The sequence below is a fragment of the Crocuta crocuta genome, unplaced genomic scaffold, assembly GCF_008692635.1.
Source record: "Crocuta crocuta isolate KB4526 unplaced genomic scaffold, BGI_CrCroc_1.0 scaffold7, whole genome shotgun sequence".
Lineage (NCBI taxonomy): Eukaryota > Metazoa > Chordata > Mammalia > Carnivora > Hyaenidae > Crocuta > Crocuta crocuta.
Window position 1 is genome coordinate 8,174,759 of NW_027531904.1, and position 22,505 is coordinate 8,197,263.

General features: G+C 45.2%; 1 protein-coding gene across 1 annotated transcript in view; it reads right to left on the reverse strand.

Moving 5' to 3' along the window:
- Positions 1-22,505, reverse strand: part of FSD2 (fibronectin type III and SPRY domain containing 2) — a 46,829-nt gene that overhangs the window by 22,889 nt on the left and 1,435 nt on the right. Inside the window, exon 2 of the mRNA XM_077774417.1 lies at positions 3-306. Within this exon, the coding sequence (XP_077630543.1) occupies positions 3-306 (304 nt within the window). The remainder of the gene's footprint in view (positions 1-2; positions 307-22,505) is intronic.

A 22,505-nucleotide genomic window follows, 5' to 3' on the forward strand; every position in this document is an offset into this window, starting at 1 on the left:
CGCCGAGCGCGTACGCATCCTCGAGCTCCTCCACCTCCCCCTCCAGGTCGCCCTGGGCCTCACCTGGGGCCGCCCCCGCGGGCTCGCTGGTCATTTCGGCGGGGACGTGTCTTCCCGGCCGCGTGTGTTCTTCAGGGAAGGGCTGCAGGCTGTCTTCGGGCTCATACGGATCCACGGCATAGAAGTGGGAGTCGCGGGGGGCCGGGGACCTGTGCACCTCGGGCGCGCCCCCGGCCTCCGCGTCCATCGCGCCTCTGCACTGGCAGGGCTCCTCCCGCGCGCGCCTCCTAGAGGGGGTCCTGGGTCCTAGAACACAGAAGGAGGGGGAACCCCGTTTCTGAGAAGGCCATCCCAGGAAATGGTCATGAGATTGGGCTGGACTCATTCGCAATTAAAAAAAAAAAAAAAATCATTTAAGCAGTTCAGCCGTGGGTTTATTTGGAACCATCTGCCAAGGGAGGTTTGCTTTCTCCAGGAAAGAGGGGCTTTCTAAGCTTTAAGGGGACCAGAAATAAAGAAATGCCAGACGTTCTGACTGACAAAAGACTCCTTCACCTCTGTTTGAGGCAAAATAATGGGAAGCGGCTCAGGCAATTATTAGACAAGGTGTATAAATGGACTGAAAAAAAATTAAGAATGCAATAAATTGATGTGCAAGGACAATTCAGAAAATAATCACTTGTGGAAAAACATTTGGAAAATGGTTCGTCCTTACAAGTCACAGGGAACAAATAAGATGCCATTCTGCCCTCCCAGCAGGCAAACATTTAGAAATATAAGAACGAGACCTAAGGCTGGTCAGGGGTACAGAGAAGTGCGGACTCTCATGTGCTGTGGGTTTGAATGGACACCAGGTTCCCTGCTGCAGAGTGAACTGCAGGATGTGGATCAGCAGCCTTTGTTCACACTCTACGCTAATAATCCCCATCAGGACGCTGAAAGAAAATATCAAATGCAGGGGAAAAATATTTCTATATAAAAATATCCATCACAAAATATTCTTTTTTATTTATTTTTTAAAAATTTAATGTGTATTTATTTGGGGGAAAGAGGGAGAGCGTGTGCATGCCCGTGTAGGGGAGGGGCAGAGAGAGAGGGAGACACAGAATCTGAAACAGCTCCAGGCTCTGAGCTGTCGGCACAGAGCCCAACGCTGGGTTCAAACTCATGAACCGCAAGACCATTACCTGAGTGGAAGTCTGACACTTAACTGACTGAGCCACCCAAGCACACCACAAAGTATTTTATGACAGAAAAAAAATTGTAAAGCCCTAATGATTAGGAGAACAGTTAAGTAAACTAGGTTACGTGTACTCCCTAGGATATAATGCAAACTTTAAAAAGTTAGGGAGAACGAATGATAACTTGGGAAAAGATTTACAATACATTAAGTAAAATAAATGGAATATTCATCATATACAGACTATGAAATGTACTACTATAGAGGTACATAAAATCTAGAAAGAAATAATAACGGTAGAAGTAGTAAATACAATATTAGTCACAGCTACGACTTACTGAGCTCTTACGTGCTTTTTCTGTGTTTGGCAATTTATATACATACCCTTAGGCGGTGGACACTGCTATTATCCCCATTTTACTGATGAGGAAACTGGCTCAGGGAAGGTATCTCGTGCAAGGTCATACGGTTACTAAGTTGTTGAACTGGGATTTGAACCTTAGTCTGTGTGGCGGCCACGAGACAGTGCCTAACAGATGTCCAACTCTAGGGAGCTCAGTTGACCAGGTGTTTCAGCTGCACTCGGAAATCCAACATCACAGTTGCAGGGACGACACATCTCTATGGGCACCTCCATCCAATGACAAAGTGCAGCCGGGACACTAAGGAAGATTCATTTCTGTGTGACACAAAACTCCTCTGATGGCAAATTTGGGCTGGAAGACTCCTTGACAGCCTTGCCAAAACTTTCTTAGGGTGCATGCCTTCCTACACTGTTGGTGGGAATGTAAACTGGTGCAGCCCCTCTGGAAAACAGTGTGGAGGTTCCTCAGGNGTGACAATAAACTATTAAAAAAAAAACTTTCTTAGGGTGCATGGCAGATTAGGGTGATTCCCCCAAGCCATCCTTTCCTGTCTCCTTCACTCAGGTCAGACTTGCATCGTGGTCTGACAGCTCTCTCATCCTTTCCTATCTTCCTTCCCATTTTATCTCACACACTGCTTCCCTTGATACAATTCTTTATATCCAATCCCATCCGGTGCCTGCTTCTTGGAGAACCTGGATTACACAGTCTAGTGGATTCCAAAGTCCCTGCTTTCTTCTTGGTGCATAACTGCCATTATATTACTTTAAAAAAAAAAACTTTTTAATGTCTTATTTATTTCTGAGAGAGAGAGACAGTGTGAGCAGTGGAGGGTCAGAGAGAGAGGGAGGTACAGAATCTGAAACAAGCTCCAGGCTCTGAGCTAGCTGTCAGCACAGAGCCCGACGCAGGGTTCGAACCCACGAACCGTGAGATCATGACCCGAGCCCAAGTCGGACTCTTAACCGACTGAGCCACCTAGGCACCCCTAAGTCAGATTATTTTACCATAGTTTTACTGATACAGAATTCACGTACCATACAACTCTCCTGTCAGAAGTGTATAAATCAAATGGTTTTTAGTATAGTCACAAAAAATGAGCCAAAATTACCATAGTCAATTTTAGGCCATTGTCATCACTTTGAAAAGAAACTCCATGCCTTCAGCTACCACCACATTCCCGCATTTCCCTCAGCCCTAAGCAACCACGAATTCGCTTTCTGTCCCTATTGATTTTCCTGTTGAGACATTTCACATAAATGGAATCATATACTGTCTTTGGTAACTGGCTTCTTTCCTACCATCATGTTTTCAAGGTTCATCTATGTTGTAGAGTATGAATCAAGTGCTCTTCATTCCTTTTTAGAGCTAGATAACATTCCATTATATGGGTATGTCATATTTTATTTATATGTTCATCAGCTTATTTGCATGCTTCCCTTTTCATTTAGGTCATTTTCACCTTTTGGCTATTATAAGTAATGCTGCTAAAATGCTTGTGTACAAGGTTTTGTGTGGATAGATGTTTTCATCTCTTTTGGGTATATACCTAGGAGTAGGGTTGCTAGGTCAAATGGTAACTCTACGTTTAGCTTTCTGAGGAACTGCCAGGTTGCTTTCCAAAGTGGCTGCACCATTTTTCATTCCTATAGCAATGTATGAAGGCTCTGATGTCACCACATCTTGGTCAACACCTGTTATCTGATTAAAATTTTTTAAAAATTTTTTTTTTTATTTCTAGGAGAGAGAGAGAGAGAGAGAGACAGCGTGAGCAGGGGAGGGTCAGAGAGAGAGGGAGTCACAGACTGAAACAGACTCCAGGCTCTGAGCTGGCAGTCAGCACAGAGCCTGATGCGGGGCTCGAACCCACGAACCGCGAGATCATGACCTAAGCGAAAGTCGGACGCTTAACCGACTAAGCCACCCAGGCACCCCTATCTGATTAAAATTTTTTAATGTTTATTTATTTTTGAGAGATAGAGAGACAGAGAGACAGAGCAAGAGTGGGGGAGGGGCAGAGAGAGAGGGAGACCCAGAATCCGAAGCCAACTCCAGGCTCTGAGCTGTCAGCACTGAGCCCGACGTGGAGCTTGAACCCACGATCCATGAGATCATGACCTGAGCTGAAGTCAGATGCTTAACCGACTGAGCCATGCAGGTGCCCCTCTGAGTTTTTGATTGTAGCCATACTAGTGGGTGTGAAATAATATCTCATTGTGGTTTTGATTTGTAGATCTCTGATGAATAATGATGTCATGTATTTTTTTCATGTATTTATTGGCCGTTTGTATATATTATTTGGAGAAATGTCATCCAAATAGTCTGCTCACTTTTAATTGGGTTATTTGTAAGATTTCTTTATATACTCTAAAGACTAGTCCATTAACAGATATAAAATTTGCAAATATTTTTTTCCCATCTTGTAGGTTGTCTTTTTACTTTATTGATGGTGTCCTTTGAAGCACAAAGTTTTTAATTTTGATGAAGTCTCCTTTACTTTTCCTTTTGTTATTTGTGCTTCTGGTATTGTATCTAAGAACTCACTGCCAACTCTGAGGTCAAGCCAACCTTGGATTCCTGGGATAAGTACCACTTGGTCATAATATACAATTTTTTTATATGTGACTGGATTCAGTTTGCTAGCATTTTTTGAGGAATTCTGCATTTATATTCCTGAGAAAGATTAGCCTGTGATTTTTCTTTTCCTGTACTGTCTTTGTCTGGTTTTGGTATCAGGGCGATACTCATATCACACAAGAGTTTGGGAAATGCTCCTTCTCTTCTATATTTTGGCAGAACTGGTGAAGGATGGGTATTAATTCTTCTTTAAATGTTTGGTAATATTCACCAGTGAAGGTATCTGGACTTTGTGAAGTCTTTTTCCTTATTATTAATTCAGTCTCTTTATTTATTATAGGCCTATTCAGGTTATCAATTTCTTCTTGAGTCAGTTTTGGTAGTTTGCATCGTTCCAAGAATTTCTTCATTTCATTTAAGTGATTTAAATTATTGGAATACTATTGTTCATAGTATTCTTTTTAATTATGTAAGGTTGGTAATAATGTACCCTTTTTCATTTCTGATTCTAGAAATGTGAGTCTTTTCTCTTTTTCTCTTGGTCAATCTAAGTCAAGGCTTGTCAGTTTTGTGATCTCTTTGGATTTTCTCTATTGCTTATCTATTCCCTTCTTCATTAATTTCCACTATAATCTTTATTATCTCCTCCTGTTTGCTTTGTTTAGTTTCCTCTTCTTTTTTCAGTGTTTTAAAGTATCAGGTTAAGTTATTGATTTAAGTTTATTTATTTTTGAGAGAGAGTGTGTGAGCGGGGAAGGGGGAGAGCAGGGAGGAACAGAGCAGAGAATCCAAAGCAGGCTCTGAACTGACAGCAGTGAGGGCTTGAAATCACGAACCATAAGATCATGACCTGAGCCAAAAGTTGGATGCTCAACTGACTGAGCCATCTAGGCGCCACAGATTTAAGATCTTCTTTATAAATACAGGCATTTATATATATAAATTTCGCTCTGTGCACGGCTTTTGCTGCATCCTAATAACATGGCAAAACTTTTCATGTGTTTTATCTTTGGTTTTATTCATCTTGAACTATTTTCCAACTTTCCTTTTGCTTTCTTCTTCAATATGTTGGTTGTTTAGGAGCATACTTTAAATTTCCACATGTCAATTTCTGATAGTGTCCCATTGTGGTCAGAGAGCATATTTTTGTATTATTTCTATTCTTTTAAATTTATTGAAGTTTGCTTTAGCATTTGATTTATCCTGGAGAATGTTCCACTGCCTTGAGAAGAATGTGCATTCTGCTGTCATTGGGTGGGGTGTTCTCTAGATGTCTGTGAAGTCCAGCCAGTTTATAGTATTATTCATGTCCTCTATGTCCCTCTTGGTCTTCTTAGCTGTTCTATCCATTATCAGAAGTAGAGTATTGAAATCTCCAACTAATATGGTTGAGTTGTCTCTTTTTCCATTTATGTCAGTTTCTGCTTCATGTATTTTGGTGCCCTGTTGTTAGATGCATATATAATTGTCATATATTCTTGATGGAATGACCCGTTTTATCATTATCAAATGCCTCTCGTTATCTCTAGTAACACTGATACCAATACTTCAAACTGTGCTTCAGTTTAGGCCCCTGGAGGTTTTTAAATTCCAAGCCCATGAAATCTTATAGGCAATGTAATATTCAGGAGAAGTGAGAGGTGTAGTTTCACTTTGGCAACAAAGAGAGGAAGGGATATTGTGAACAAGGAACCTGCATGAAGCCTCAACTACTGGCCCATTTCAAGGGAGGGCAGCTCTGGGAAACATTAAATTATTATATTAAGTATCTGGAATCTAATACTCTTAAAACTATCACTGTCCACGTACCCCTTGGACAGCTGTTCTGCACAGATGCTGTAGACTGGAAGAGTGCGTGTGAGCACAGGGGAGGGGCAGTGCGAGGGGGAAAGAGAGTCTCAAGGAGGCTCCATGCCCAGTGCAGAGTCCAAGGCGGGGCTGCATCTCATAACCTTGATATCATGACCTGAGCTGAAATCAAGAGTTGGACACTCAACCCAGGCACCCCAATTAACAGCTTTATTACAATTTACACACTATAAGGTTCAGCTTTTAAAGTTACCAATTTAGTATTTTCAGTACGCTTAGAGTTATATGTTCATCCCTGCTATCCAATTCCAGAACACCTTCATCACCCCTCAGAAAACCACATACTCCTCGGCAGTCACTCCTCATTTCCTACTCCCCCAGCCCCTGATAACCACCATCTACTTTGTCTCTATTTGCCCATTCTGGACTTTTCCTATAAATGGAAATCACATGATATGTGGTCTTTGGTGTTTAGTTTTTTGTCACTGAACATAACGCTTTCATGTTTCAGCCATGTTGTACAATGTATCTTTTTGCAGCTGAATAATATTCCATCCTAAGACTCTGACATATATTGCTTATCTGCTCATCAGATGATGAATACCTGGGTTGTTTCCACTTTTTATCTATTATGAATAAAGCTGCTGTGAACATTCGTGTACAAGTTTCTGTGTGGACATATGTCTTCACTTCTCTTGGGTATATCTGAAGAGTGGAATTGCTGGGTCATATGGTAAATACGTTTAACCTTTAAAAATTTTTTTATGTTCATGTATTTTTGAGGCAGGGGGAGGGGCTGAGAGGGAGATACAGACTATGAGGCAGGCTCCAGTCTCCAAGCTATCAGCAGAGAGCCCGACCCAGGGCTCAAACTCACGAACTGTGAGATCATGACCTGAGCCAAAGTCAGACACTTAACTGACTGAGACACCCAGGTGCTCCAATATGTTTACTTTTGAGGAACCGCCAAACTCTTTTCCAAAGTGGCTGCACCATTTTGCATTCCTACCGGTTGCGTAGCATGGTTCCAATTTCTCCATGTCCCAGTCAACCCTTGCCATTGTCCATCTTTTTGATTGGAGCCATCCTAGCAGATGTGAAGTGATATCCCATTGTTGTTTTGATGTGCATTTCCCATATGGCGATGATGCAGAGCATCTTGTCATGTGCGTGTTGGCATCTGTATATTATCTCTGAAGAGATGTTTATTCAAATCCTTGTGCATTGTTAATTTTATGTGTCAACATGGCAGGGCCATGGTGTCTGAATATTTAGCCAAATAGTATTTTGAAAGTTTCTGTGAGGGTGTTTTTTGGGATGAGATTGACGTTTAGGTTGGTGGACTCCGAGTCAATCAAATTGCCCTCCATACTGTGGGTGGGCCTCAACCAATCAGCTGTAGAGCTTACTAGAACAAAAGTGGTTCTTCCTCACCAAAGAAGGACTTCCACCAGCAGATGGCCTTCACACTTGAACTGCAATACCAGCTCCTCCCTGGGTCTCCAGATTGCCAGCCCTCCCAGCAGATTTTGTGTCTGCCAGCCTCCATGATGGCATGAACCAGTTCCTTAAAATAAATGTCTCTCTCTCATACTTTACACACGTACACGCACCTCCCTACTGGCTTCGGTTTCCCTGGAGAACCTCATATACCCATTTTTTTAAAAAAATTTTTTTTAAATGTTTTATTTATTTCTAGGAGAGAGACAGCATGAGCAGGGGAGGGTCAGAGAGAGAGGGAGCCACAGACTCCGAAACAGGCTCCAGGCTCCGAGCTGGCAGCCAGCACAGAGCCCGACGCGGGGCTCGAACCCACGAGCCGCGAGATCATGACCTAAGCGAAAGTCGGATGCTTGAGCGACTAAGCCACCCAGGCGCCCCTCATATACCCATTTTTAAATTGAGTTGTCTATTTATTGTTGACTTGTAAGAGTTCTTTACATGTTTTAGATATAAGTTCTGTACCAGATATATGATTTGCAAATATTTTCTCTCATTCTGTAGATGATCTTTTCACTTTCTTAAAAGTGTCCTTTGAGGAATAGGAGTTTTTAATTTGGATTCAGTCCAATGTACCTATTTTTTCCCTTTTAGCTTGTATTTCTGGTATCATATCTGAGAAGCTTACTTAATCCAAGGTTATTTACACTTTTGATGAAAATTTTTAGATAACGCAAATGTTCTAAGGGAGTTCATGAGCAAAAAAGTTTGAATACCACTAATCCACACAGAAAAAAGGATACTTATTTTAGAGAAGCTTTTTGTTTCATCTAATAGCACAAATCATAGCAGGTGCAGCTGATGTCCAAATACCGGCCTAAATTTCTACCCGGCAGACTGTTCTACTGGAAGTAACCCACACACGTACTTTATCAGCAACATATTCATACATAAAACCAGGAATTCTGTGAGCTACTCTCTAATCTATTATTAAAATAACTTAATTGAAATATAATTTACCTACCATAAAATTCACCTGTTTTAAGTGCATGAGTCAATGATTTTTAGTGAATTGCTTTAGTTGTATAACTATCACCACAATCTGGTTCCTAATGCCTCCTTTAAAAATAAATTGTAGGGGGGCACCTGGGTGGTTGTCAGTTGGGGGCCCGACTTCGGCTCAGGTCATGATCCCACGGTTCCTGGGTTCGAGCCCCGTGTCGGGCTCTGGGCTGACAGCTCGGAGCCTGGAGCTGCTTCGGATTCTGTGTCTCCCTCTCTCTTTGCCTCTCTCCCACTAACACTCGGTCTCTTTCTGTCCTCAAAAATAAATAAATGTTTAAAAAATTTAAAAATAAATCGTTGAAGGGGCACTTGAATGGCTCAGTTGGTTGAGTGTCTGACTTCAGCTTCGGTCACGATCTCACGGTTCATGGGTTCGAGCCCCATATCAGGATCACTGCGGTCAGTGCGTAGCCCGCTTAGGATCCTCCAGCTCCCTCTCTTTCTGCCCTTCCCCCCTCTCAAAAATAAACATTTATTAAAAAAATTTTTTTTAATTGTGGGGCGCCTGGGTGGCTCAGTTGGTTAAGCATCTGACGTTGGCTCTGGTCATTATCTCACGGCTCGTGAGTTTGAGCCTTACCTCGGCTGACTGGGTGAGCACAAGTCTTGCTTGCTTCTCTCTCTCTCTCTCTCTCTCTCTCTCCCCCTTCCTGCCCCTCATGGAATTCTCTCTCTCCCTCTCTTTCTGCCCCCTCTCACTTGTACCCTCTTTTTTTCTCTCTCTTAAAAACAAAAAGGATTGTGGTGAATCTAATGCGTTTTTAATATACCACTATTACTAAACTATTCCAACATGGCACATATGCAATCAATCTTTGAGGAAAATAACAAAATCAAATACATATTTAAAGATACAGTTTAGCACTTCCCTTCCCCCAAGTCATAATGTTTATTACGATACAAACAGCCCCCTGTCATCTCCACCTGTGGGATCAGAGCCAGTAGCCAGCTGCTTGCCTACATCCGTGCTCCGTGGCTGCGCCCAGGAGCCAGGTTCAGGGGCTTCCCCTGTAAGCAGTGCTTGTCCTTCTGTGGTGAGGGACTTCGTGATCTCTGCTGAAAGACTGTCTTTCTTATTTTAAAAAAAAAATGTTTTATTTATTTTTGAGTGAGAGAGCATAAGCGGGGAGGGGCAGAGAGAGAGGGGGACAGAGGATCTGAAGTGGGCTCTGCACTGACAGTGAGAAGTCTGACACGGGACTCGAACTCACAAACCATGAGATCATGACCTGAGTTGAAGTAGGGCGCTCAACTGACTGAACCATCCTGCTGCCCCCAGACTGTCTTTTTAATATTAAAAAATGCCAGGGGCGCCTGGGTGGCTCAGTCGGTTAAGCATCCAACTCTTTGGCACAAAAACAGATACTCAGATCAATGGAACAGAAGAGAGAACCCAGAAATGGACCCAGAAACATATGGCCAACTAATCTTTGACAAAACAGAAAAGAATATCTAATGGAATAAAGACAGTCTCTTCAGCAAGTGGTGCTGGGAAAACTGGACAGCGACATGTAGAAAAATGAACCTGGACCACTTTCTCACACCACACACAAAAGTAAACTCACAATGGATGAAAGACCTAAACACAAGACAGGAAGCCAGCAAAGTCCTCGAGGAGAAAGCAGGCAAAACCTCTTTGACCTTGGCTGCAGCAACTTCTTACTCAACACGTCTCCAGAGAGAAACAAAAGCAAGAATGAACTATGGGACTTCATCAAAATAAAAAGCTTCTGCACAGTGAAGAAAACAATCAGCAAAACTAATCAGCAAAACTAAAAGGCAACCAACAGAACAGGAGGAGATATTTGCAAAGATGTATCAGATGAAGGGTTAGATTCCAAAATCTATAACGAACTTATACTCAACACTCAAAAAAACAAATAATCCAGTGAAGAAATGGGCAAAAGACATGAATAGACACTTCTCCAAAGAAGACACCCATATGGCCAAATGACACATGATAAAATGCTCAACATCACTCATCATCAGGTAAATACACACCAAAACCACAATGAGATACCACTTCACACCCATCAGAAGGGCTAACATTAACAACTCAGGTAACCACAGATGTTGGCGAGGATGCAGAGAAAGAGGATCTCTTTTGCACTGCTGGTGGGAATGCAAACTGGTGCAGCCACTCTGGAAAACAGTATGGAGATTCCTCAAAAAAATTAAAAATAGAACTATCTATGACCCAGCAATTGCACTACTAGTATTTATCCAAGGGATACAGGTGTTCTGTTTCAAAGGGGCACATGAGCTCCAATGTTTATAGCAGCGCTATCGACAATAGTCAAAGTATGGAAAGAGCCCAAATGTCCACTGATGAATGAATGGATAAAGATGTGGGACACATGCACAATGGAGTATTACTCAGCAGTCAAAAAGAATGAAATCTTGCCATTTGCAACTATATGGATGGAACTAGAGGGTATTATGCTAAGTGAAATTAGTCAGAGAAAGACAAATATCATATGGCTTCACTCATATGAGGACTTTAAGATACAAAACATAAGGGAAGGGAAACAAAAATAATGTAAAAACAGGGAGAGGGAAGAAACATAAGAGACTCTTAAATATAGAGAACAAACAGAGAGTTACTGGAGGGGTTGTGGGAGCGGGGAGGGGGTAAATGGGTAAGGGGAATTAAGGAACCTATTCCTGAAATCATTGCTGCACTATATGCTAACTAACTTGGATATAAATTAAAAAGTAAAAATAAAAACAGCAAAAAACCATTTTTTAAAAATGCCATTCATTTTTCATTTTTCTTTCCTTCTTCTCTGGTTTTGATTGCCTTTGAAAAAAGCATTTTCTGATAGTCTAATTGTGAAATCCATGGACACTGTCCCGTGCTTTCTTGGCTGTTCTGTGACATTCCATCCTTCTGACCCAGCTCAGCCTGCCACCTCCTTGTGGGATGGCTGCCCTCGCTCCAAGTCCTGCCCTTGACCACTCCTCTGGCCGGAGCTCCCCAGACTTCCATCCGAGCTCCCTCCCACCTGCTCCAGGTGACCTCGTCCACTGTCACGGCTCCACGACCCCCTCTCCGCCAGTGGCTCCAAATCCTCATCTCTGGCCCTAATCTCTGCTCCAGGCAGAGGCAGAGGTCTGGTGGGGGCCGCAGCCTTCCTGAGCACTGCCAGTCTCCCCAGACCCGACACCCGGCAATGGAGCTCAGTGCCTCTCTCTTTGTCCACTTGGATGTGTGGTGGGACATGGAACCTGTCTCCCAAGCCACTCAGCAGCCATCACTGCACAGGCCATGCCAGCAGATGCCGGAAGGCCCAGTGGCGCGGCACACATGCGGAGAACCCACTTTCCTCAGCCTCTCCATGCTCTGGCCTTTATTTTTTTTAATGTTTTTATTTTATTTTATTTTTAATTTTTTAATGTGTACTTATTGTTGAAAGAGAGAGAGAGCAAGCAGGGGAGGGGGAGAGAGAGAGGGAGACACAGAATTTGAAGCAGGTTCCAGGCTCTGAGCTGTCAGCACAGAGCCCGATGTGCGGCTTGAACCTACAAACTGTGAGATCATGACCTGAGCTGAAGTCAGACACTCAACTGACTGAGTCCCCCAGGCGCCTCTAATGTTTTTTTTTTTTTTTTAATTTATTTTTGAGAGAGAGAAAGAGAGAGAGACTAGAGAGAAAGAGGGACAGAGGATCCAAAGTCGGCTCTGCACTGACAGCATAGACCCTGATGTGGGGCTCAAACTCACGAACGTTGATATCATGACCTGAGCCGAAGCCGGACGCTTAACCAACTGAGCCACCCAGGTGCCCCTCCATGCTCTGGCCTTTGACGCCTGTGATGACTGTCTGGTCCCAACGCCCTCGCTGCACATTTCCGCTGTAGGCCTTCGGTTTCACCCCTGTACCTTAGCCTCTGTCTGCAGAGACCAAGAATCACTCAGCTCTTCTCCTGTTCCCTCAGGGAAGAGAGCTCGGCCCATGTTCTGGTCAGAGAAGACACTTTGCCCCTCGTGGCCCAGTCCTCCCTCCTCACTCGTGGACACGGCCACCAGACTCCCTGTGCTGTGTGCCCCACGCCCTCCTGGCTCTGTCCTGTGAGCACAGGAAAAAGCTAAGGGTGGTGATGAGGAGCGCAGAGGACCGACCCTGTCCCACACCTGGCCTTACTTCAGGAAGGCTAAAAGTAGGGGTGTCTGGCGGGCTCAGGCAGTAGAGCATGCGACCTTGATCTCAAAGTTGTGAGTTCAAGCCACATTGTACGTGGAGATTACTTTAAAAGGGGGAGGGGCACCTAGGTGGTCAGCCAGTTAAGTTTCCAACTCTTGATTTTGGCTCATGTCATGATCTCACGGTCGTGGGAAGGAGCCCCATATCGGTCTTCATTCTCTCTCTCCCTCTGCCCCTCCCTCTTTATCTTTCTCTCACTCTAAAAATAAAATTAAAAAAAAAAAAAAAGAAGGCTAATAGTAGATTCTGGATCCTAGGAACAGAGACCTGCTCTGCGTTTAACCTGGGAAAGCCCCCAGCCACCTCTCTTCATCTGGGCTCTGTAATAAATGTCACTCTTCTAACTTCATCATAGCAATAACCGTCCTTGGAAGTCCCTCACCGATCCCCCAGTGGGCTCACATCGGCTCTTGCTGACAGCAAGGCTAAACTCAACAACCGACTGGCCTTCTCTGAGTGTGACGCACGCAGGCTCGGCCCTGGGGAGCCCCTGGGAATCTAGCCTCTTCCCTCTCTCCCTCTGAAGTTCACACAGAATGCGGTTTTTCCACTTTCTGTCAGCCCCACACAAAGAGGCAGACTTCCAGTAGCCTCTGGGGACAGAGACACTGCTATCCTAGCCTCATACCAGGCACGCAGGGGTTTGGATCCACATAAGGAAACTCTAACACTGGACACATCACAGTGAGGGGTCCAAGAAGCTTCAGTCCCATTCTCATTTTTTTAGTGTTTTATTTATTTCTGAGAGACAGAGAGACAGTGTGAGCAGGAGAGGGTCAGAGAGAGAGGGAGGTACAGAATCTAAAACAGGCTCCAGGCTGTGAGCTAGCTGTCAGCACAAAGCCCGACGTAGGGCTCGAACCCACGAACTGTGAGATCATGACCTGAGCTGAAGTCGGACACTTAACTGACAGAGCCACCCAGGCACCCCATTCAGTCCCATTTTCAAATGCTCCAAAACTCCTACATGGAAGACAAAGGCGAGCCTCACTTCAGACTTCAGTAGCGTCTGCTGAGACTGAGCACCGTGACCATACAGGGTTGATGCACAAGGTACTAGCACCGCCATGTCCTGGATGACCCACAAGTCCATGGGGACCCGGTCCACCCCCTGGGTTGGGGGAGGGGATGCATGAAGGTTGCTCCCAGAGGCAGCATCACAAAGCAAGAAAATAAGGGACCAAAAAAAAAAAAAAAATAGAAATAAGAAAAAGAAGAAAAAGAAAAGGGACAAAGGTCCTCAACATTGGTCTTGGTGACAATTTTTTGGACGTGACAGCAAAAGCACAAGCAACAGGAACAAAAATAAGCAAGCAGGATGACATCAAACTGAAAATAACATCCACACGGCAAAAGAAACAACAAAATGAAAAGGCAATCTATGGAATAGGAGAAAATACATGCAAGCTGTCTACATGATAGTTGGTATCCAAAACATATAAGGAACTCATACGACTCCATAGTGCCTCCCAATAATCTGATTAAAAATGGACAGAAGACATGAATAAACATTTTTCTAGACAACCTTTTTAAAAAATGTTTATTTTTGAGGGAGAGAGAGAGAAAGAATGAGAGCGGGGAGGGGCAGAGAGAGAGGGAGACACAGAATCTGAAGCAGGCTCCAGGCTCTGAGCTGTCAGTACAGAGCCTGATGTGAGGACTGAACTCATGAACAGTGAGACCATGACCTGAGCCAAAGTCGGATGCTTAACAGCCACCCAGGTGCCCTGTTTTTCTAAAAAAGATACACAGATGCCCAAAAGATGCATGAAAAGATGCTCAACATCACTTATCATCAGGAAAACACAAGTCAGAACCACAATGAGAGGGCACCCCACACCTGTCAGAATGGCAAGATCAGAAAAACAAGAGATAAAGTGTTGGTGGGGATGTGGAAAAAAGGGCTCTTGTTCACTGTTGGTGGGAATATAAATTGGCACAGCCATTATGGAAAATAGTATGGAAGCTCTTCAGAAAATGAAACATAGAACTACCATATGCTCTAGCAATCCTACTTCTGAGTATACACCCAAAGGAAATGAAATCAGGATCTCAAAGAGATATCTCTACTCTCACGTTCATTGCAGTGCTATTCACAGTAGGCAGGACATAGAAACAACCAAAGTGTCCATCAACAAATGAATGGATAAAGAAGATACGCAATGGAATATTAGCCATAAAAAGAAGGAAATCCTGCCATTTCCAACAACATGGATGGACTTTGAGGGCATTAAGCTAAATGAGATGAGTCAGCAGAGAAATACACGCAGCAGAGACTATACGATGTCATTTATATGCAGAATCTAAAATCTGCCGTCACAGAAACAGAGTTTGGAGCAGTGGTTGCCGGAGCTGGTGAGTGGGGGACGTGGGGAGATGCTGAGCAAGCAAACTTCCAGGTATAAGATGAGTTTTGGTGTCTATTTACAGCGTGGTGACTATAGTTAACAACACTGCACTGTACACTTGATGCTCTCCCTGCACAGCAAGGAAAGGGAGTGATGTGAGGCGAAGGGCCTTCATCAAGGCAAACAACCTCGTGGTCACCATCTCCCAGCGTTCGCACGCATCACTTCGTCACAGTGCACGCCTTACACGCCCACAATATTGCCTGTCAATTATACATTAGTGAAGCGGGGGTGGGGTGGGGGGTAGAAAACATCTGCTTCTATAGGACACTGGGACCTGGGCGGGGGAGGGGAGTGTGATTCGCAGCCTGACTAAAGCAGAAACCGAGTGAGTAAATGCCCAGCACGGTTCTGGGCAGGGGAAGCACTTGAAGGCGGTAACGGCTTTGCTGGAGGCAGCGCGCCACAAAGGTCATGGTCTTTGGGGTCAATGCCATTCTCACTGTGTGAACTTGACCTCGTTTCTCAGCGTCTCTGAGCCACCTTCATTTGTAAGTGGTGGGTACTTGTGAGGATCAAATAAAATACTCCCACTGTGGTGCCCCCACTATCACAGCTGAGTGTCCCCCTGTGGGCAGAGATCTCAAAGCCATCTCGAGCCTACGGTCTGCTGGCCGTGAGTCGCACCAGCTCCTCAGGAGCGTGCCCGCCCCGTGTAAGCACAGGTTCCTGCCACGCCGCTCTGCAGCGTGGTACGTCGGCGTGTCCTGCGATGAGGGCTCCGTTACTGCCGAGCCTCACCCCCCCTGGGCACAGGGCACACACCCTCCCCCACATCCTAGCTCCATCTCCCCAAACAGCCTCACCTTCTCCAGCGGACGCCACGGTTCCTTCTGAGCATGCCCAGGGCCCGCCCATGCAAGTCATGCCTGAGGCCCTGGCTTGGGCTGCCCTTCCTGCTGAGAGCCACCGGCCCTTCCCCACCCAACTGCGCCCACGCTGTGACCACTGCCTGTCACATCCTCACGAGGGCCGCTGCATGCGGCCACAAAGTGCAGCACGACACCTACTCCCTTCAGCACCCTAACCAGAGACCAGGAGCTCATCCGTGACATCACCCAATGTGATTTTTTTAAAGGTTTTATTTTATTTTATTTTAGAGAGAGAGCATGCAAGCAGGGAAGGGGCAGAGAGAGGGAGACAGAGGATCTGAAGGGGGCTTTGCACAGACAGCCATGAGCTGAATGTGGGGCTCGAACTCACCAATAGTGAAATCACGACCTGAGCTGGAGCTGGACGCTCAACTGACTGAGCCACCCAATGTGATTAATGCCCAATTAATGCTGATTCTGGTTCTACCAATTCAGTCTCCAGATAACACCCCCCACCCCCACCCTTCACCCCTCTCTAAGGCCACTGCCCTCTGGATTATGAAAGTTCTGGGTGTGCATTCTGTCTCTGCTACTTCCTAGCGGTGTAGCCTTGGGAAAATCACTTCTCTGGGCCTTACTTTCATGAGCCCATGAGATGGGTTTATTACTAGTTCCTGTCATGAAGTTAGCATTTGGAGGAAATAACAGAAGGTATATAAAATGCTTACATTAGCACCTGGCTCAAAGTAAGTCCTCAGTACAGGTCACCTGTTGTCATTATTGTGGTGGTGGCCGCTATTATCGTTATCCGGACCTTGACCTCTCCCACCTGGGCGAGGTTAGGAGCCTCGCACCTGGTCATCACGAAGAGTGAGGACCAGGGTCAGCCATCTGGTGGAATCATCTGCAGCCACCGTGGGATCATTCTGTCCCTTGAAAACAAGTGAAGCCAGGAGAAGGCACGAACATAGAACGGCTTCATATCCAGGCACAGACCTCGGCTGTGAGGTGGCCTGTCCTCACAGCGAGAGCTTCCGAGGGGCCTAGGGAGAGGTGTAGGGATGGAAGGTCCCTTGGAGAGCGTCTAATTAAATTCTCTGATTTTAGGATGGCAAAACTGACTTTCCGTGAGGATAAAGGACTTGCTGTGGCTAATTTCTCTTAACAAGCGGGTGATCTGGGGCTCCTCTGTGTCCAGCCCCCTGCTGGATGCTTGACACAAAGCCGGGCAGGTAAAGAGTTAGATCTGGACCCAGTTTTCCACTAAACCATATCACCTACGGACCCCAGAGCAGCCGGCTAAAAATAACACATTGCAGGGTGCTACCTAAATGGAGAAAGCTAGAATTCTGTGTTACCAATAAATCATGCCGACAAATTCTGTCACCCGGAAGATGGAGACTGAAACACCAAACTGGACTGTTACACAAGCAAGAAGACTAGCAAACACAGAGAATAAATCTCAGAGGAACAGATTCTTCCATGCCACCATTTCCCGCTTAAGACATGGAAACAAAGTGGTGTGGGTGCTCGGCACCAAAGTGGGGAGTTTGTAGCTCACCCCCAGAGCGGACCCCTGCTTTCCTCCTCAGCACCCAGACCCTTCCAGTTTCTTTTTTTTTTTTAATTTTTTTTAAATGTTTTCTATTTATTTCTAGGAGAGAGAGAGAGACAGCGTGAACAGGGGAGGGTCAGAGAGAGAGGGAATCATAGACTCCGAAATAGGCTCCAGGCTCTGAGCTGGCAGTCAGCACAGAGCCTGACGCGGGGCTCGAACCCACGAACCGCGAGATCATGACCTAAGCAAAAGTCGGACGCTTAACCGACTAAGCCACCCAGGCGCCCCAGACCCTTCCAGTTTCTTAACAAAGGATTCAGAATTTGGGGAGAAAGGAATGTTAACACTAAATTGTCATTTGATAAATGATGAAACAGAAGCTTAGAGAAATAGAGCAGTAAGCCACAGCCTATAAAGAATATGGTAGCTAAATGTCTTCTACTCTATGCTGTAGAGCCGCAGTGAAAACAAAACAAAAAGACTTTTGCTTAAGCCTCATATGGGAGGTGTCTCCCTGTGCATTAGTTAGAAAAGTCCCCCACAAAAATGATTTTTTAAAGATTTTTTTAATGTTTACTTATTTAATTTTAATTTTTTTTGACCTGTGTCTTGTGTCCTGGGCCATCATAAGTAACAATGTTGTGGGGATGAGGTTTGTTGTCATACTTCGAGTGTTCACAATTGTGCACTGAGGATGGTTTCTCTCTACTAAAGCCTTGACCAGAATGCATGGAGCACTTTCGCTTGGTCTAGTCAATGGAATAATGAGAGTTCAGGGGACTGCCTGCATTGTACTCCTTATCTGCTTGCAAACTTCCCCTAATGTATTCAAGGTTATATCTGCAACCTGTAGTGGCATGGTTGTATGTCCATGGCCCCATATACAATATTCACTTCCATCTATTTTGTATCTTATGACATTCCTCTTTATATCACTCAGTGTAATCTCAATTGTTGTGTGTTGGTACAACGTACAATTGTCTCAATTGTTTAATGTCTGTCATCCCATTTGAATCCATGCTTTTTGAGGAAATGAGAGCAGAGATTATTTTATTTCCTTGTGTCTCAAATACATTTGTTTATTTTTGGGAGAGAGAGAGAGTGAGAGAGAGCGGGGAAGGGGCAGAGAGGAGACACAGAATCTGACGCAGGCTCCAGGCTCTCAGCGGTCAGCACAGAGCCCGACGCAGGGCCCGAACTCACAAACTGCAAGATCATGACCTGAGCCAAAGTCGGACGCTTAACTGACCGAGTCACCCTGGCACCCCGATTTTTAACCTTCTATGGGACATGAGAATAGTCTCTGAGAATCTACGGAAAGCTGTGAATTCATTCCCCCAAAGTGAGCCCATATGGGTGCAAACATAATTTTGCCTATAATTTCAGAAGCTCACTCATGTAGCCCTTAGGTAATTCCTGAGCCACAGCTAAAGAAACTTTCTTGAAAGCGTTGGCCATATGGTTACACAAAATAATTCAAATCAGCTTTTACAGACATAGTCCAAACCTGAAAACTTTCTGTGGGAAGAGCGGGTTTGCAATAGCGACTGAAAAATGATTACAATACTATTTTTCCCCCTATTTGAAGCAAAACACGAAATTATGATTTGTCGGGATGCACATGCAGATTAAAATAAAATGTATTTATCGACTCGCTACCACAGCCAGATGCTAACACTATTTAGGGTTCCATACTGTCCTACAAACGGGCCCCTGCACTAAAAATACCCTCAGAACACACAGCAAGAATTTGCTAGCCTCTATCTGCATGAGTGGCTTTCACACCCTATACCAGCACGTTCAGTAAAGGCAAGTCTAGGCTACAGGAAGGCACAGAAAACATTCACCCTGTTCACGGTCACTGACACATCTGCAATTTAAGATGATACCTCCTTCCCCTAAAGGAAAGATACTGCATTTACATTGTGGCATTAAATGACTGAGTTTCTACCTTTTTGCTTTAGAAATAATACGATTATCCAAAAACTTGCCTGCTGATGTTGAGTCTGTAGTTCTTCCTTTTTTTTTTTTTTGTTTACCTCTGAGGACTCCGGGTAAATGCTACAAAAGTGCTCTGCCTTCAGTGAGATTTCCCTCCGGGTGACCTCTGCGAGCCCCGAAGGCCCCGTGTTACAGCAGGACTTTGCAAGCTGGGTAACATGACCCGACTCCCACTGCAAATAGCAACGCCTGCCGGGAGTGAAAGCCCAAATATAGACGTGCCTCGGCTGTCTTGCCACTTCTTACTGCTCAAGTGACACGGGGCGAGGTCACATGCTGTCTCCTCAGCTTCTTCATTTACTGTGAGCACTTGAGGCGTGTGGCCCCACCGAGCTGCTCCGGCGGCTGGTTCCGTACAGAGGGTGGGGGGCGCCACAGGCCCTGCAGAGAAGGGGGCTTCCGAGAGCCCTTGGGCTGTGCACCCTCCTCAGGGGCTGAGGGTCTCTGTCCAAAATGTTTTGAACAAGCACAACTCTGAAGGTAACCCAACGCAACTTCATTTTTTCTCTTTCTCACCATTCTGTTAACATTTACTCACGGTGGGAATTCTCCTCCTCTCTGGGCAAAAACCCAGCAGACCAGGACTTTCTGCTCTCTCTTTGATGACATCAGTCCTCTGACTTTCTGCTCTCTCTTCAGTGACATTCAGTCCTAGGGTGGCTGGAAGGCACAGTCTCCATTCAGTAACTGAACGTATAGTCCAGAACATTAATGAAGTCAAACTTCGTTTAGTCAGTATCAGAATCTTCTCCCCTACCCAGCCTGGGCCTCTTCAGCTGGAAGTCTGCCCCTGGGGAAGGGGGTCGAGGGCCGCCTCTTCTGCCCACACCCACTCCGTGAGCTGCTGGTGGGACGCCAGGGCAGAGGGCCAAGGTGACAAGACAGTTAATATTGGAGTTGATGCCCCAGTGCGTTCTAATGTCAGGCTCTCTGGGGCTACGAGGTGCTTAGATCTCTCTCTTGCACACTTGTGTGTGTGTACACTCCCTCCCTTGCCCCCTCCCTCGCCCACGCACCCCCCTCCTTCTGCATGGGGAGTTTTTGTACATCTCCGGAGTTTCCCATTACGGAGACCTTTCTCCTGAGTTCCCACGACCTCTATTCCAGGGGGTCCCTTGCAGTCCCCTTCTGGGCCCCGGTGGGCCACCCCCAAGAGCTCTCAGATGAGGTCTCCTCACCCATGCGGTTGGCTCTCTTAGGCAGGACCTAGAGGACTCCTTGCTGACGCTGTCTTCATGCTGCCTCACTTTCGGATCTTCGGAGGCAGGCCCATCCTTGGTACCGGCAACTCTGGGATGCAGACACAGACCCAGAGCAGCCGCTTCCCCTGGCTCAACTCAGTACTGGCAAGTATTAAAAAAAGTAATGTGGAGTGGCTGGGGTCTCGGCTGGCTGAGTGTCCAACTCTATTTTAGCTCACGTTGTGATCCTAGGATTGTGGGATTGAGACACTCAGCGTGAAGCCTGCTTGGGATTCTCTCTCTCATTCTTTCTCTCTCTCTCTTTACCTCTGTCCTTCTCCCCCATTTGCACTCTCTGTCTCTTAAAAAAAAAAACAACAAACAATGTAGATGTCTAATTTTTATGTGGAAAATACCCACAATATACTTTTTATTTATTTCTAGGAGAGAGAGAGAGAGACAGCATGAGCAGGGGAGGGTCAGAGAGAGAGGGAGACACAAACTCTGAAATAGGCTCCAGGCACTGAGCTGGCAGTCAGCACAGAGCCCGACGCGGGGCTCGAACCCACGAACTGTGAGATCATGACCTGAGCGAAAGTCGGATGCTTAACCGACTAAGCCACCCAGGCGCCCCAATACCCACAATATACTTGTAAGTAGAAGAAGAGTTTGTAAAATATCATTGAAGTATAATTATATATATGTCATCCAGATGATATGTATTTATAATATAAATATACAAATATACTATATATAACATAAATATGTAATATATATAATNAACCCACGAACCGCGAGATCATGACCTAAGCGAAAGTCGGCCGCTTAACAGACTAAGCCACCCAGGCGCCCCTGACAGTACTATTTTAAAAACAATATATCTTTAATATATATATTTTAATGTTTATTTTTGAGAGAGTGAGAGACAGAGACAGAACACAAGCAGGGCAGGAGGGGCAGAGAGAGGGAGACACAGAATCTGAAGCAGGCTCCAGGCTCTGAGCTATTAGCACATAGCCTGACTCAGGGCCCGAACCCATGGACTGTGAGATCATGACCTGAGATGAAGTTGGGAGCTTAACCGACTGAGCCACCCAGGTGCCCCTTTTTAAAAATATTAAATTTTTTTTATTTTAAAAAATCTTTATATTTTTATGGAGTTCATTTTTTTAAGTTTATTTATTTATTTTGAGAGAAAGAGAGACAGCAGGAATGAGGGAGGAGCAGAGAGGGAGGGAGAATCCCAAGCAAGCGCCACACTGTCAGCATAGAGACAGATGAGCAGCTGGAACTCAGAACTGTGAGATCATGACCTGAGCCAGAATCAAGAGTCTGGCACTTAACTGACTGACCACCCAGGTACCCCCAAAATCTTTATTTTATATTGAAAAATAATATATGGTATTTGGCTTAGAAAAAGGTAAGTACTACAAAACAACCATAAAGTGAATATAAAGCAGGCATATGTCCTGCTAACAATTATTAGGTTTGGTGTGTACTTGTCCATATATTTTTCTAAAATACAAACATCCTTCCCTCACACACACACACACACAAATAGAAATTACTCTTATAATTAGAAAACCTGCTAGTAGGGGTGCCTGGGTGGCTCAGTCAGTTAAGCACCAACTGCGGCTCAGGTCATGATCTCACAGTCCATGGGTTCAAGCCCTGCGTCAGGCTCTGTGCTGACAGCTCAGAGCCTGGAGCCTGCTTTGGCTTCTCCATCTCTCTCTCTCTCTGCTCCTCCCCTGCTTGTGCTCTGTCTCTCTCTCTCTCCCTCAAAAATAAAGAAACATTAAAAAAATATTTTTAGGGGGCGCCTGGGTGGCTTAGTCGGTTAAGCGGCCAACTTTCGCTTAGGTCATGATCTTGCGGTTCGTGGGTTCGAGCCCCGCGTCGGG